Source organism: Pristis pectinata, chromosome 9, assembly GCF_009764475.1.
Source record: "Pristis pectinata isolate sPriPec2 chromosome 9, sPriPec2.1.pri, whole genome shotgun sequence".
Classification (NCBI taxonomy): Eukaryota; Metazoa; Chordata; class Chondrichthyes; order Rhinopristiformes; family Pristidae; genus Pristis; species Pristis pectinata.
In genome coordinates this window covers 65828796-65842156 of record NC_067413.1, presented here as the reverse complement: position 1 = coordinate 65842156, position 13361 = coordinate 65828796, and the positions used below count along the sequence as shown (strand labels likewise).

The 13361-nt window shown below is 38.7% G+C and overlaps 1 protein-coding gene across 2 annotated transcripts in view; it reads left to right on the top strand.

The window, feature by feature from the left end:
• thoc1 (THO complex 1) overlaps positions 1 to 13361 on the top strand; it is a 63180-nt gene that overhangs the window by 28333 nt on the left and 21486 nt on the right. For both annotated transcript variants that reach the window (XM_052022981.1, XM_052022982.1), the window contains exons 10-16: positions 581 to 689; positions 3975 to 4109; positions 5103 to 5203; positions 7074 to 7140; positions 11681 to 11731; positions 12134 to 12204; positions 12655 to 12750. In XM_052022981.1, coding sequence (XP_051878941.1) covers positions 581 to 689; positions 3975 to 4109; positions 5103 to 5203; positions 7074 to 7140; positions 11681 to 11731; positions 12134 to 12204; positions 12655 to 12750 — 630 coding nt within the window. The remainder of the gene's footprint in view (positions 1 to 580; positions 690 to 3974; positions 4110 to 5102; positions 5204 to 7073; positions 7141 to 11680; positions 11732 to 12133; positions 12205 to 12654; positions 12751 to 13361) is intronic.

The following is a 13361-nucleotide window of genomic DNA, read 5'->3' as shown; positions in this document are numbered from 1 at the left end:
CTGTCGCATATTCAGGATTCTGCGCAAGTTGAATTTGTGCTTTTCAGTTAAACCTTTTAATATTAACAAAAATAATTCCGAGAAAGCCAAATATTTCTTTTTATAAGTCTTTCCCTCTGAAGAAACAATTTTATTTGATCCCTAAATCACTTTATTAATTTTCTAATTACTATTGTATTCTAACTACTTTCGTGGAAGTTGGTTCATAGTTGAAGTGTGTGAGAATGTTACTTCAGGTCAGGGAGATGCTTGCAGTGAAAATCTGTTGCAGTCTAAGAACTTGATGAAACAAATTAACTATTGCTCTTAAAGTTTTGAAAATGACTTTTAAATGAGTACTAGTGAATGTAATCTTTCTGTACATTGCAGTACAGGCTATTGCCTTCCATTTTTTTTATATCGGTGTCTTTATTATTGTTTATGGGTCTATTTCCAATCACCTTTTGGCTGTCCCAGTTGAATAGAGTGAATTAGTTCTTTCACTACTTTGGAGGCTTGTATAACCTAAGAAGCATTGCAATTTTGTCATGACTATAATCTTCAACTATTGTGAATATTCATTTTTTTTTGTTTTAAATAGCTCTGTTCCCATTGATTATAACCTATATCGGAAGTTTTGGTCACTCCAAGACTTTTTCAGAAATCCATTGCAGTGTTATGAGAAAATTTCTTGGAAGACATTTTTGAAGGTAAATTTCATTTGTTACATGATGCCATTTTATTGTCCGAAAGTCCTTTTTAGTTGCATTCACATATTAAAAAAAAATCATTATACATCAAGAGACAGTGTTTAAGCAATTTATAACTGAGAGGAAGCAGGACTGGGCTGTTCAAAACTCTAAGGGAAAGCGAGCAGGCCAAAAGTTTCAAACTGCATGAGAGCACACGGAGCATTTAAGAAGAGTTTAGTAAAGAGATAACGCTAATTCAGTCAGGATAACAAATTGATGATAAAATTATCTTAAGGAATGAGAAATACATTTTTCTAAAATGACGAACTAGCAGCTCTGTTGGAACTTCAAGAGGCAGGCACGGTAGTGTAGCGGTTAGCGTAATGCTTTACAGCGCCAGCGACCCGGTTCAAATCCGGCCACTGACTGTAAGGAGTTTGTACGTTCTCCCTGTGTCTGCCTGGGTTTCCTCCAGGTGCTCCAGTTTCCTCCCACATTCCAGAGACATACAGGTTAGGAAGTTGTGGGCATGCTATGTTGGCGCCGGAAGCATGGCGACACTTGTGGGCTGCCCCCAGAACACTACGCAAAAAGATGCATTTCACTGTGTGTTTCAATGTACATGTGACTAATAAAGAAATCTTATCCGGATACTTTGTTCACCTGAGCTTCAGTGGGAGCTTGAATCACCACGTAGCTGAGGTGTTTTGAAGCATACATTCAAGGACTTAGTCACCCCACAGCCAAGGAGTTCAAAATCACAAATGAATGGCCATCTGAAAGTGCAGGACCCTTTAGACTGTGGTACCACTCTCAAACCATTAGTCAGCATTCAAAATTAGTGGTGATGACAGCACAAAGGAGAGCAGTCTAAGATACAGTAATGGGGCGACCAGTAAGACTACAGTAAATATAGCAGATTTGATGGTCAGAAGCTCAGATAGGCATTTCAGTATAGGTTTTGAAATTTCTGCATTGTTTTTATTGTTAAGGCTTTTAGGGTAAAGGATGTCATGGAGAGGGTGCAGAAGAGCCAGAAATCATGCTACATGTAGGAATCAGAAACGTAGGATTCCACAAGCAGAGTTTTGGGAGCTAAAGAGAGAGTTTAAGAGGACTTTAACAATAATGTCAGAATTACTCCTCAGATTGTCTGCTTGTGGAGATAGAACTTGGAGGATTGGGCAGATTAATGCATGGTGAGAAGGGAGATCCTCAAATTCTTGGCGTATTGGGACTAGTTCTGGGACGGAAGGGACCTGTTAAAGGTGAATGAGTTTGCCTGGAACAAGCACGCTTATGTAGTTCACTGGTGCAGTTAATGGGGATGCAAGTGACGTTTAAACTAATTTGTTCCTGCTCTGAGTATCATATCTAGCATTAGAAGGATGAGGTGCGCAGTGATTCTCAAGTGCTAGATAGCACCAGAGTGAGAAATATCAATGGTAGTAAGGTGCAGATTAACAGTCAAAATTTAGAGTACACATGTGCAAACACACCAAGTGTGATTAAATAAGGTTGATTAGCTGCAAATGCACATAGCCCTGTGATAACATGTGGTATAACAGAGACGTAGCTCAAAAAGTGATAGGATCGGGCCCTAAAATTCCTAGATTTTATTAGATTAGTGAGCCGTAGGCCTTAGAGTAACAATTCAGAGACATTAACACAGAATGGTAACAGGCTGGAAGGAGGACATTTGGCCTGTTGAATCCTCGTCGGCTGTATATAGGAGCACTCAGGCTGGTCACAATCCACACAGCCCTTCAAAATTTTTGCTTTCTGATATTTATTTGGCTCCATTTTGGGATGCATCGAAGATTGCAGAGATATGTTTGGGTAGGGCAATACAGAGCCAACCATATTCTTTAAGATCTCCTTAGATATGTGGGATAATGTCATAGGGCTAGAGGATTACAAATGTCGCACCCTTTTTCAAAAGGGGCTGCAAGGCAAACCTTGCAACTGCAGACCAGGTAGTTTGACCTTGGCGGTGGGGAAGCTTTTAGAAACTGTAATGAGGGGTAAAGAGGTGAATCGTCACTTGTTGAAGGCTGAATTTATAAGCCAACTTGAATTTGTTAAAGACAAATTGTTTTTCACTAATCAGATTAATTTTTTTTGATGTGAAGTCAGAGGGTTAATGGGGCAGGCATGGTAGTGTAGCGGTTAGCGTAACACTATTACAGTGCCAGCGACCTGAGTTCAATTCTGGTCACTGTCTGCAAGGAGTTTGTATGTTCTCACCATGTCTGCGTGGGTTTCGCCTGGGTGCTCCGGTTTGCTCCCACATTCCAAAGACGTATGGATTAGGAAGTTGTGAGCATGCTGTGTTGGTGCCAGAAGCATGGCGACACTTGCGGGCTGCCCCCAGAACACACTACGCAAAAGATGCATTTCGCTGTGTGTTTCGATGAACGTGTGACTGATAAAGATATAACAAATGCTGTGTATATGGACTTTTAAGAGATTTTTATTCTACATAAATGGCTACTAGGTAGAATTGAAGACCATGGAGTAATATACTATGTATTAATAGCTTGGACATTTATAGTTTGCAGGTGTTATGGTCTTATAACAATGTTTGAAAGCGATGAGGGGACTTCAGGAAGACATAGGCTAATGGAAAGTATATGTGCAGATGAAATTCAGTGCAGAGAAGGAGGAGACAGTATAGATTAAATGGTCCAAATCTGAAAGGAGTGCAGGAACAGAGACCTGAATGTATAGGTGCATAAAACTTTGGTGATAAGGAAGGTTTAGAAATCATGTTTGCTTAAAGGATCCTGGTTTCATAAGCAAAGATTTCAAAAACAAGAAGATTATGTTGAGCCTTAGACAACCTTCTTTGCTATCCACAATGCCATCACTTTTTGTGTCACCCACAAATTTACAAATCATATCTCATCCATTGACATCCAGACGTTGATATACTGTATATCACAAGCTGGAAAGGTCCCACCACCAATCCTACAGTATACCATTAGTCACAGACTTCCAATCAGAAAAACATCCTTCCACCACTACCCTCTACTTCCTATCACCAAGTCGAATTTGGATCCAATTAGCTAGATTTGAAGGACATGCTACAAACTACATGGTGCAAACCAAAAATAAAGGATATTATTACTTTTGAATGTTCAGTAAGTTATTGAATAACTTAATTGTATGTTATTTAGTTTGTGTTTTGTTTCATTGCACAGTCCATGATTGTGAATAACAGAGTAAAGGTCTCACTTTATGCTTGCACAGTATTGATATTCTCTTTTAACCTGACCATCTCTGCCCTAACCTATGTTACAGCATTCAGATGAAGTGTTGGATGTTTTCAGAAGCTACAAACTGGATGATATGCAGGCTTCAAAGAAGAAGCAGGAAGAATTAAAACCACCAGGGGAGGAACATGTTTACTTTGCTAAATTCCTGACCAGTGAGAAGGTATTTTTTTTGTGTGTTTGCAGTTTTGATGAGATTCTTTAGGCTATTTGCTGTCTTTCAAAAATTGTTCAATGACGGACTATAACATCTGGGCTAAAACAACTCGATTAATGTACTGCAGCATGTGAACATTAGAGTTCAGTCCACAGAGTTCAAACCTGCAGCAAACACAAAAGCCAAAGGAGATTTCCTGAATCAGTATAAAAGACTTTGATTTCTAACTTGACGTCCATCTCTGATTAAAGCATTTTGCTGAAAATATGAGTAAAATGAAGATGAGAGCTTGCTTTAATGTGGTTGTCTCCAAATACTTGTTAATACTGTGGGCAAGTACAGTTTAATCAACATCTAGGAAGTTTAAAAAAATGGTTATTCAATAAAAAATGGTTATCTTGCTTAGTCCTGTTTCTGACTTACCTGGGATTTTAATTATGTATATATTTTGGTAAGAAACTAGTTTCTGCTTTAATTATATATATTTTTCCAGAGCAATGAGATATAGAAAATCAATTGTTATTGTCCCAGTCTTTGATTGATATAGTTGGGAGTAGAATAACTTCTGCAGTTCATGAATAAGCATTTAACATATGCATGTTTTAGATGCATTGATAATTTCTTAACCTATTGATGTTTGGTAAAAAGACTAAACAATAGACACAACAAAGAATAGTAATGTACTTCATATCAAATGCCATAATAAAATCCATTTTCTTTAGTTCTACACTGCTGTACCAATGTTTTGCCACACAGATCAAAATGTGATTTTTTTTTACTCCTGTTATTCATGTTCATAGCAGCAGAGCAGTTAAGTAAGTACATGCCAACAGATGTCTGCAGCCCACTTAACCTTCCGACAGCACGCCATGCCTAAATCTCCTGTATTATCCTGTATTGTGGGCTTCTGAAATGGCATGAAGGAATCCCACATGTTTATATATTTGAGTTCATAAAAGTTCACTTGTAATTCTGACTTCTTTTCTATTTTACTGTTAGCTGATGGACCTACAACTGAATGATAGCAACTTTAGACGACATATCCTTTTACAATATTTGATATTGTTTCAGTACCTGAAGGGCCAAGTCAAATTTAAAAGGTAATCATGTACGAATTTATTCTTACCATCTTCGGTTAAGGATACCCCATTAATGGAGCATTAAGGTCAATGGTAGAGTTGAAAATGCTTCTAGGTTCATGAGATTAAGCAAGTATACAAACACTAGGAAGAACAGTGTGCCAGAGATGATCTTTGAGGTGGAAGGTCAGTAGGCAGGAAATGTTGGTGGAATTTGATTTTCTTGGAATTTGATTTCAAAAGTTTGTATTTGTAAGCACGTCACCTGATAATGATTTGAATTAGCTTCTTCCCTTTAGGGAAAGTTATTTAAAGCTACTTTATTTAAATGAAAATAAGCCTTGTGTAATTCTTAAACAGACTTGGTTTTACTTGTTGTGTTTTTCCATCAATTAACATCTGCGAATTATCTCTCTACCCTTCTCTACAAAATGATTATTATCTGCTGGTGCTTTAAGGACATTGGTTTCACTTTAACTAAATTGTTGTTACCATTATGAGCTCTTCTAGTGAATATTGGTTGTGTATTTTAATACAGAATCATTGCAGTTAATATTGTCCAGCTGACACACACCTACAGACACTACTGCATTTTTGCTAGGTAATGGTCAAAAGTGGGAAACCTGCCGATTTATCACTTAATAATCCTAGGGATATTACTCAGCTGAAATCATCACATGCATTGTCAAACAGCAATCACGTTTGAAGCATGATTTTTGTCTATATATTGAGAGAATCAACGTAAAAACATACCCTTGAGCCCACCGAGTCCACACTGACCATCAAACACCCATTTACACTAATCCTATGATAATCCTATTCTCATTTATTCTACCAACATTCCCATCAACTCCTCCCCCACCCACCAGATTCTGCCACTCATCTGCACACTAGGGATAATTCACAGTGGCCAATGAACCTACCAACCTGTATGTTTTTGGGATGTGCAAAGAAACTGGAACCCCCAGGAAGCTCGCGTGGTCACGGAGAATGTGCAAACTCCACACAGTTGATCTATATAGTTCAGTTACTTACTGAATAAACTGTCTGAGCTATTGAGGAAGTATTGGTGCAATTCCATTAAACTTTTTCTGCCAGGCTGATCTCTGTCATGCAAGATCCTTTACTGGCTTTGTTTTCTATCCATGTTCTCACCTGGAGATCTGTAAGGCAAGCTTGAAGGAATAGTACCCAGTTTATTTTTCTTTCCCTATTTGTTTGTCTCTGTTATATCTCCCTCATTGCTGTTTGTGAACCCTAGTCTACTTAGTTTTATTTCAATGTGCATTAAAACCTATACTTTGTGTTAGATACCTCCAATTAGAGTCGTGAAACTGGGTTGTGGAGGCTCAGTTTCCGAGTATATTTAAAATGGATCTAAAGTTTAAGAAATTAAGGGATTATGGGGATAGTGCAGGTAAGTGGCACTGAGGTAGAAGATTCCTTGTCATCTTCCTGAATGGTAGAAATGGCATAGAGAACTGAATGGCCTTTATTTATATTCTCATTCAAAATAATGTTGGGAAGGTGTCAGAAGCATTAGGTAGAGTTATTGAATCTTGGAAGAAATGCAAATCAGTAGTTATTTATAGGATACCTTATAGAAGATGGCTTTCAAGACTATAAGTTTAGGAAAAGCTTCGGATTTGCTTATTATTTTGGGAGCTGTGAAGGTACAAAGATCTATTTTAAGATTGGAGATGTACTGCAAGGAACCAGATGTACAGTAAATTATACTGTGTGATGTTTACTGTATTTTTTGGTAGTGAGGAAGCTTAAATAACAACCATAGAACTCTCAAATAATGAGTAACGTTCAGATACTTTTTACCACCTGGAGCTATGAGAACACAATTTAATAAAGTGTGACATGGTGTAATTCTTTTTCACAGCTCCTATTGTGTATTAACTGATGAACAATCTCTTTGGATTGAAGATACCACCAAAGCAGTTTATCAGGTTGGTTGAAATTAATTAATTACCAAATTGTACTATAATTAAACCTTACCAAATATAGTATTTTTTAAACATAAATGAACTGAACAATGTGTTTATTTTTCATTAATCTTCACATTATATGGTTGTGAAGACTAATAATGGGAGGTGATTTCCCTGTACCTTGGTACTCCTAGTTCTTGCAGCCTTGGTATATCACTCGTATTTAATTGATGTTCATAGTTTTTCCTTTCTCCTGCAACTATGTCACTTCTGCAAGGAGAAGCATTTTATTTTTCAATGGTTTATTTGTGGGCCGAAGGGCCTGAATTGTGCTGTAATTATTCTATGTTCTATGTTGATGTCATTGGTTAAGGCGAAGATGTTTACAAATGCATTAGCCTTATACAGCACGGAAACAGGCCCTTTGGTTCCCTGTATTCACACTGACCAAATCCCAAACTAATCTTACATAAGAACATAAATAGGAGCAGGAATAGGCCCTCTGCCCGTTGAGCCTGCTCTGCCATTCAATAAGATCGTGGCTGATCTGGCTGTGGACTCAGATCCACCTACCTGCCTTTTCCCCATGACCCTTAATTCCCCTACTATGCAAAATTCTATCTAACTGTGTCTTAAATATATTTAATGAGGTAGCCTGTACTGCTTCCCTGGGCAGAGAATTCCACAGATTCACTACTCTCCGGGAAAAGCAGTTTCTCCTCAACTCTGACCTAAATCTATTCCTCCAAATCTTGAGGCTATGTCCCTTAGTTCTAGTCTCACCTACCAGTAGAAACAACTTTCCTGCCTCTATCTTATCTATCCCTTTCATAATTTTATATGTTTCTATAAGATCCCCTCTCATTCTTCTGAATTCCAGTGAGTGTAGTCCCAAGCAACTCGATCTCTCTTCATAGGCTAGCCCCCTTCATCTCCGGAATCAACCTTGTGAACCTCCTTTGCATCACCTCCAAAGCCAGTATTTCCTTCCTCGAGTAAGGAGACCAGGACTGCACTCCAGGTGTGGCCTCACCAGCACGCTGTGCAGTTGCAACATAACCTCCCTGCTCTTGAATTCAATTCCTCTAGCAATGAAGGCCAACATTCCATTTGCCACCTTGATAACCTGTTGCACCTGCAAACTAACCTTTTGTTATTCATGCACAAGCACTCCCAAGTTCCTCTGCACAACAGCATGTTGCAATCGTTCACCATTTAAATAACAATCTGATCTATTTTTCCTTCCAAAATGGATGACCTTGCATTTACCAACATTGTACTTAATCTACCAGACCCTTGCCCATTCACTTAACCGATCTATATTTCTCTGCAGACACTCCGCATCCTCTGCACAATTTGGTTTTCCACTCAATTTAGTGTCATCAGCAAACTTGGATACACTACACTCGGTCCCATCTCATTCTCCCTGATCTCATTCTTAATTAAGAGCGCTATCTTACCTTCCTACCTATCCTTCTGTATTACCTGATACCCTTGGATATTTAATTCCCACTCATCTCCGCCCCGCAACCACATTTCTGTAATGGCCACTAAATCATACCGCTTTGTACTGATTTGTGCCACAAGTTCACTGACCTTGTTTTGAATACTACAGGCATTCAGATAAAGTGCCTTTACACTCATTGTCCTTTTAGAATCTAGTAACCTGTGGGTCCTTTGCGTTTGACTTTTCTGTACTCCACTCTTACTCTTTTCTAACTTTTGCTCTGGTCTCTGCTTTGCTTCCCTCAGTCTTTCTGCATGGATTCCCATCCCCCTGCCACATTAGTTTAAAGCCTCCCCAACAGCACTAGCAAATAATCCCCCTAGGACATTGATCCCAGGTGTAGACCATCCAGTTTTTTTTTTACTGGTCCCACCTCCCCCAGAACCAGTTCCAATGCCCCAAGTATCAGAAACCCTCTCAAGCACCACTGCTCAAGCCACATATTCAACCTAACTATGCTGCTATTCCTACTCTGACCAGCACGTGGCACAGGTAGCAATCCTGAGATTATTACCTTTTGAGGTCCTACTTTTTAATCTATCTTCTAGTTCCCTACATTGGGCTTGTAGGACCTTATCCAGCTTTTTTCTTATATTGTTGGCTACGACAACTGGCTGTTCACCCTCCCAGAATGTCTTGCAGCGCTCCGAGACATCCCTGACCCTTGCACTTTGGAGGCAACACACCAACTGGGAGTCCTGTTTGCAGCCACAGAAGCTCCTGTCTGTTTTCCTTACCATGGATGGAATCCCCTACCACTATAGCTCTGCCGTTCTTTTTCCTGCCCTCCTGTGCCGCAGAGCCACTCACAGAGCCATCATCCTGGCTACTACTGCCTTCCCCTGATGAGCCATCTCCCCCAACAGTATCTAATGCGGTATATCTGTTTTGGAGGGAGATGACTGCAGGGGACTCCTGCACTACCTTCCTGCTACTGCTCTGCCTGTTGGTCACCCATTCCCTACCTTTCCCCAGGCCTTTAAAGTGCAGTATGACCAACTCACTAAACGTGCTATCCACAACATTCTCAGCATCGTGGATGCTCCAAAGTGAATCCATGTGCAGCTCCAGTGCCATCATGCAGTCTGGCAGGAGCTGCAGCTGGACACACTTCCTGCGCATGTAGTCATCAGGGACACTGGCAGCCTCCCTGAGTTCCCACACTGTGCAAGAGGAGCATGACACAGGTCTGAACTCACCTACCATGAATGAAAATCTTGAGCAGTAGCCTTCTCTATCGTGGCATTTCAAGTACTCATCTAAGTACTTAAATGTTGTGACTCCCAGTCTCCACCATCCCTTTGGGCAGTGCATTCCTGATTTCAACCACCATGTCGGTGAAAAATAAATCTTCCTCAAATCCCCTCTAACTCTCCTACTTTTTAAATCTATGCCTTCTGATTTTGGAGACCTCTGCTGTGTAAAATTTTCTCACTATTTACCCTGTGTAAGACCATATGCCCCTCCTAATTTTGTATCCTTCAAACAGTCCCTTCTCAGCCTTCTCCCCTCCAAAGGTATCTAGTCTCTCCTCATAATTGAAACACTCCATCCCAGGCAACACCCTGTCAGATCTCCTCTGCACCCTCTCCAGTGCAATCACATCCTTCCCAATTTGTGATGACCAGATCAGCACAAAATACTCTAACTGTGTCCTAACTAATGTTTTTTATGACTGTACCATAAATTCCTTTTTCTTGCATTGTATGTCTCATCTATTAGAAACAAGCATTTCATATTCTGTATACTGCCTCAATCAGCTTATCTACCTATGCTGCTGACTTTAGGGATTCTTGTATGTGTACATCAAGGTCCCTCTGTTCCTCAGTATTTCATAGGGCCCTACCATTCCTTGTGTATATCCTAGCCTTATTACTCCTCCCAAAATGCATCACTTCACATTTTTAGGATTAAATTCCATTTACCATTTCTCTGCCCATCTTACAAACTCATCAGTATCATCTGTTGCCTAAGACAAACTTCCTATCAAACACACCACCTATTTTTGTGACATCTGTGAACTTACTCATTCACATCTAGTTCATTAATGTAATTAACAAACAGCAAAGGTCCCAGCACAAATCCCCGTGGCACACCACTGGTCAGACTTACAATTGCTAAAACAGCTTGATCATCAAATCCTTTTATCATCAAGCCAGCTTTGGCTCCAGTTTACCAAATTGCTTTGGATTCCATGGGTTTGCGTGCGAGATTAAATAAAGACTTTACTGATGTCCAGCTCCTCTGAAAATTTAATCTCATTAGCCTGATCTTCCCTTAACAAAGCCTCACTGCCTGTACAAGTGCAGCCTCCCTCTTGGACCTTCTCCTTTTCAATGTAATTTGTTCTAGAATCCTATCCTCTTTCCTGAGTTCTTCAACTACAATGTCCCTCATAATGAATAATGGCATTGAAGTACTCTATCATTGTTCACCTCTAATTTTCTCAAATCAGCAGGTGGTAGTCAGGTTTTTGGTAAACCTGCATATTTAAGATGGTGGACTGCAAATTTGCACTCATTCTTGTAGGTACTTCAATTAAACTCCCAGATATGTTTCTGTCCCCATCAGATGTACATTTGATGTTGCCTTTCTATTATTTTGTAACTGGCAGATTATTACATTGAATCGGGACATTTATTATCAGATCTCTTGCCAGCTGTGATATGAACTGCAACTCAGTCACTGATTTTTAGTAATAAATCGTTGTTTCATGTTTTGGATATTTGAATTTCCCTTTGGCCTCAAATATTTGTTTGTCCTCCAGTGCAATATTTTGTGCAATATTTTGTACAATATTGAGTTGTACCAAAATATACTTTCAAACAAGGTAGTCAATGTCTTTCTGCTCTACAAATTTGCGAAATTAGGTAGGTCAGGGAGAATATTACATACAGTAGGTAGAAACTTCTCTGTTTTTGATTTGAAACTTTTACACAGTGATATTTGCATGAAGAGTCTGTAAATCTATGGAAAATATTCCTGCTGACCCCAAAAAGATCAGGACTATTGATAAAAGTGAGCTTTTTAATGTTGTTTTTGTGTTCTCTGTAGTTGTTCAAAGAGACACCACCTGATGGAGAAAAGTTTTCCAGCATGGTAGAGGTATGTCAAATTATTTCTGTTTGAATTTCTGATTTAGATTTTCTGATGCTAGGTAGTCAATTAATAATTAACAAAGGTATTTCTTACATGGTCTCCAGAGCAAATCAATAGATGGTGAAATGGGACAGATGCTGTAGCTCATTGTTTGCTCATTTCTTGCATACGTTCTTTTCTTGCCAGTTATCGTACAGTGCTCTTGATCTAGCATAGATGAACCAATTGAACTCAGACTGAATATGTGATTTGAATTCTTGAAATCTAGGCCAGTTTTTTTGTTAGAGAGTTTCAGGATTTTGATGCATTTGAAGTCAGGTTTATGTATAAACTGGAGGTGATGATCTTCAAAGTCTATTTAGGTAATCAAACACTTATAAGAACTTACGTGCTCATATTTTATTACAGCATATACTACACAGTGAAGAAAACTGGATTGCGTGGAAAAATGAAGGCTGTCCAAGTTTTGTTAAAGAAAGGTATATTCTTCAAGATTTAATCTGATTTTCCATATTTTTGTTATCATTTTTCTGTCTCTCTCCTACTTCAGTTATGTTGCTTAATTAATTAAAAGGGAAAACCAGCATCATAGTCTGTATATCTTTTACCATTCTCTTTCCTGTTAATATTCTACAAGTATAAGTAAATCAATGCAATGATCTTTACGTAATTCTGTTATGAAGTTTTCTTTTAAAAATGAATTTCAAACAAGTAATGTTTCCCAAGTAATTAATGAACAACTGCAGCTGGATATTTTCTGATTTTTGTCTAAGTTTGAAATTCATGTGCAATCTTGAGAAAGATGGGGAACCAACTTGATACTTTGTGCAAGTGTTGTTTCTTCTCTCTTGCTCTGTCTCCCTAACTAAAATGTGTGCAAACACCAGAAGTCATTGATTCACTCTGATTAGTGATATTTGGTTTTAAAGACCACCTGAATCTAAAATTCCAAAGCCTGGAAGGAAAAGACCTGCTCCTGAAGATTTCTTTGGAAAGGGACCAAATAAGAAGGTCTTGATGGGAAAGTGAGTATATATGAAATTCAAAGCAGAGTTTGGGGACACTGTAAGCAAGGCAGAGTAGATTTATTAGGTAATCTGTATCACTTCGCTGTCATACTTGGTTTCCTCTAAAATGATTACATTTTTATGTCCATTAAAATTAAGATAGCAGGGCTGGGAGCTCTTTGTTTTCCATTTTTGACATTCAAATGAGATGTGCATGCATACAGAATAAATATCTCTGGCTGAAGATTGTAAATTGTTCTCCGCTCCACACTAGAGAGTCCAGTAATTTCTCTGAATGAGAAAGCTGGTGGATGCTAAAATAAGCACAGCTTTTTGCTTTGGGCTCGCACAGGTTAATAGTTGGTTTACCAATGACAAAGTACTTTTTAACATAGGACTTTTGTAGCTGTCTGCTTGAGGATTTATCCATTCATTCCAGGCTGAAATCAAGTTTGGCTTTTAGAGCTGGGATAGATGTCATCTACAGTAGTTGCTAAAATATTGCCAACTTTGTGATCAAGGATGGTGTTCCTTAAATATTTTCCCGGAGTCTTTAAAGATTTACTTATGATGGTTAACAAAAAAAAGAATGTGTACTGTAAAATCCAGTGTAATGCTTACAATCATTT